A 2,718-nucleotide genomic window follows, 5' to 3' on the forward strand; every position below is an offset into this window, starting at 1 on the left:
ACGTGCAGTTCCTGGCCTCGGTGCTGCCCCCAGACACCGACCCCGCGTTCTTCGAGCACCTCCGGGCCCTGGACTGCTCCGGGGTGACGGTGCGGGCCCTGCCCGAGGGCTCCCTCGCCTTCCCCGGAGTGAGTGCGGGTCGAGCGGGGCGGAGGGGAGCCCGAGGGGGCGGGGCGGCCGCCACTGACACCCTCCCCGCAGGTGCCGCTGCTGCAGGTGTCGGGGCCGCTGCTGGTGGTGCAGCTGCTGGAGACGCCCCTCCTCTGCCTGGTCAGCTACGCCAGGTGGGGCCCCCTCGCCCCCTACCCCAGCCGGGGTGACCCTGGACTTTCGGGAGGCCAGCCCTTTGGGGTGTGGGCGTGTCTGCATGCGCCCGGGTCCGAGCTCCGTGGGTGCCTCGCTCGGCCTCCAGGAGGGGCGGGTTCTGGGGCCTACGTGACCCTCACCCTGGTCCCCTGCCTGCCCCACAGCCTCATTGCTACCAACGCGGCGCGGCTCCGCCTCATCGCAGGGCCTGAGAAACGGCTGCTAGAAATGGGGTTGCGGCGCGCGCAGGGCCCCGACGGGGGTCTGACGGCCTCCACCTACAGCTACCTGGGGGGTGAGGCCGGGAAGGAGGGGAGGGAGGCAGAGGAGGACCCCCAGCCCGAGGCCCCTGTGAACACGGCCCGATGCCCCGATGCCCGCCTAGGCTTTGACGGCAGCAGCAACGTGCTGGCAGGACAGCTGCGGGGCGTGCCCGTGGTGGGGACCCTGGCGCACTCCTTCGTCACTTCCTTTTCCGGCACAGAGGTGCCTCCTGACCCGGTCAGTACCCTTCTCTTCCCCCTGAGCTCCAAAGGGCGGACCCCAAGGCCAGGCCGGCCTGGAGGAGGGGGTCCGGTCCTCTGCACAAGGGCAGAAGCCACCTGGGCAGGGAGCCACAGTGTGGCCCTGGGAAGCTGGCAGGCAGGCGGCATCGCCCCTGCTCAGACCCTCACCCAGGGGTGAACTCAGTCCCCATCCTTCGCTGACCCCTCTCCCTAGATGTTGGCTCCGGCTGCTGGTCAGGGCCCCAGGGTGGACCTGGCCCCCCGTGTGGAGGCGTGGCTGGAACGTGTGTGCGCCCACCTGGGGCTGGGGGTGCAGGATCCACACCCCGGGGAGCGGGCGGCCTTTGTGGCCTATGCCTTGGCCTTCCCCCGGGCCTTCCAGGGCCTGCTGGACACCTACAGCGTGAGGAGGTGAGGCCAGGCGCCCCCACACACCATGGGGGCGGGGGCCTCGGGGGAGAAGCTGCAGCACCCTGACCTCCTTGTCCCGGCTGCAGAAGCGGACTTCCCAACTTCCTGGCGGTGGCCCTGGCCCTGGGGGAGCTGGGCTACCGGGCTGTGGGCGTGCGGCTGGACAGTGGGGACCTGCTGCAGCAGGCCCAGGAGGTCCGGGGGCTCTTCCGGACCACGGGGGCCCAGTGAGTCCAGGGGGCTGTCTGCTGAGAGACTCCCTCAGGGGTGCGGATATAGGGGTGGGGCAAGGAGAGTGAGGGACCCGGCTCCCTGCCCCCTGCCCTCTGCTGTCTGCCTTTCCCACAGTGAGGAGATCTGATCTGGGCCTATTTCCATGGAGGCATGGTGGCCCTGCAGGGTCACAGTGGCCTGTGTGGCTGAGGGCAGAGTCTCCCGTGGGAGGGGCATGACCAGGGAGGGAGGGAGCCCTGGTGAATCAGGAACTTCTGAGCCCCCCATCCCAGGTTCCAGGCACCCTGGCTGGAGTCAGTCCCCATCGCTGTCAGCAACAACATCGATGAGAAGGAGCTGGCCCGGCTGGCCCAGCAGGTGGGGCGGGACGGGGCGGGGCGGAGCAGGCGGCGGTGGCCAGGAGGGCCCTGGGCCTGCAGATGCGGGCTGAGCCCAGTGCCCCGGCTCTCCCCTTCCAGGGCAGCGAAGTGAATGTCATTGGCATTGGCACCAGCGTGGTCACCTGCCCCCGCCAGCCTTCCCTGGGCTGCGTCTACAAGGTAGAGACAGGGACTGGGGCCCCTGGGGGGTGGGCTGTGAATGTTCCCATGCCCCGTGTGGTTCAGGGTTCAGGATCTGGAGGAGGGGCCGCATGCAAATGAAAGAGACGAGACAAGAAATAATAATTTGGAAATATTGGGGGCCAGGCGGGCAAGCCCAACTCAAGGGGAAGGACTGCCACGGGTGCCCAGGCCTCGCCAGCCTTTTATTGGACGTTGGATACACATCTAGCTCTCAGGCAGGTAATTGTGGTAGCAGACAGACTATCTTAAAGGCCAGTGAATATTAGAAGGATTTGGTCAGGAAATAGCTTGAGCCCCCATTGTCAGGACTAGACAATCGGTGCATAACTCTGGCCCTTGCCATGGGTTCAAGGTCCACCAGCGCCCCGAGGCCCTTGTTTGCACTTCCTGCAGCCGCCGTGGGCATCATGGGCTGGGGAGGGTCCGGCTCTCTCCACACCCTGTCCCTGCAGCTGGTGTCTGTGGGAGGCCAGCCTCGGATGAAGCTGACCGAGGACCCCGAGAAGCAGACGTTGCCTGGGAGCAAGGCCGCCTTCCGGCTCCTGGGCTCGGATGGTGAGGCCCCACACCTCTGTGGCCCCCTCCACGCCCCAGGCCCCCACTTCATTCTTGGTGCCCCCCACACCCCCGACACAGGGTCTCCGCTGCTGGACCTGCTGCAATTGGCGGAGGAGCCGGCGCCCCAGGCCGGCCAGGAG

At 67.8% G+C, this 2,718-nt stretch overlaps 1 protein-coding gene across 1 annotated transcript in view; it reads left to right on the plus strand.

Moving 5' to 3' along the window:
* Window positions 1-2: 2 nt before the first annotated feature.
* The window catches only part of NAPRT (nicotinate phosphoribosyltransferase), a gene marked incomplete at its 5' end in the record, with an annotated part of 3,196 nt that continues 480 nt past the window's right edge, over window positions 3-2,718 (plus strand). The window contains 10 exons of the mRNA XM_006775181.2: window positions 3-128; window positions 202-284; window positions 471-601; window positions 692-807; window positions 1,027-1,223; window positions 1,310-1,450; window positions 1,730-1,814; window positions 1,916-1,996; window positions 2,473-2,575; window positions 2,657-2,718. The exon at window positions 2,657-2,718 is cut by the window's right edge and continues 10 nt beyond it. Coding sequence (XP_006775244.1) covers window positions 3-128; window positions 202-284; window positions 471-601; window positions 692-807; window positions 1,027-1,223; window positions 1,310-1,450; window positions 1,730-1,814; window positions 1,916-1,996; window positions 2,473-2,575; window positions 2,657-2,718 — 1,125 coding nt within the window. The remainder of the gene's footprint in view (window positions 129-201; window positions 285-470; window positions 602-691; window positions 808-1,026; window positions 1,224-1,309; window positions 1,451-1,729; window positions 1,815-1,915; window positions 1,997-2,472; window positions 2,576-2,656) is intronic.

The sequence above is a fragment of the Myotis davidii genome, unplaced genomic scaffold (assembly GCF_000327345.1).
Source record: "Myotis davidii unplaced genomic scaffold, ASM32734v1 scaffold1509, whole genome shotgun sequence".
In the NCBI taxonomy this organism is placed as follows: Eukaryota; Metazoa; Chordata; class Mammalia; order Chiroptera; family Vespertilionidae; genus Myotis; species Myotis davidii.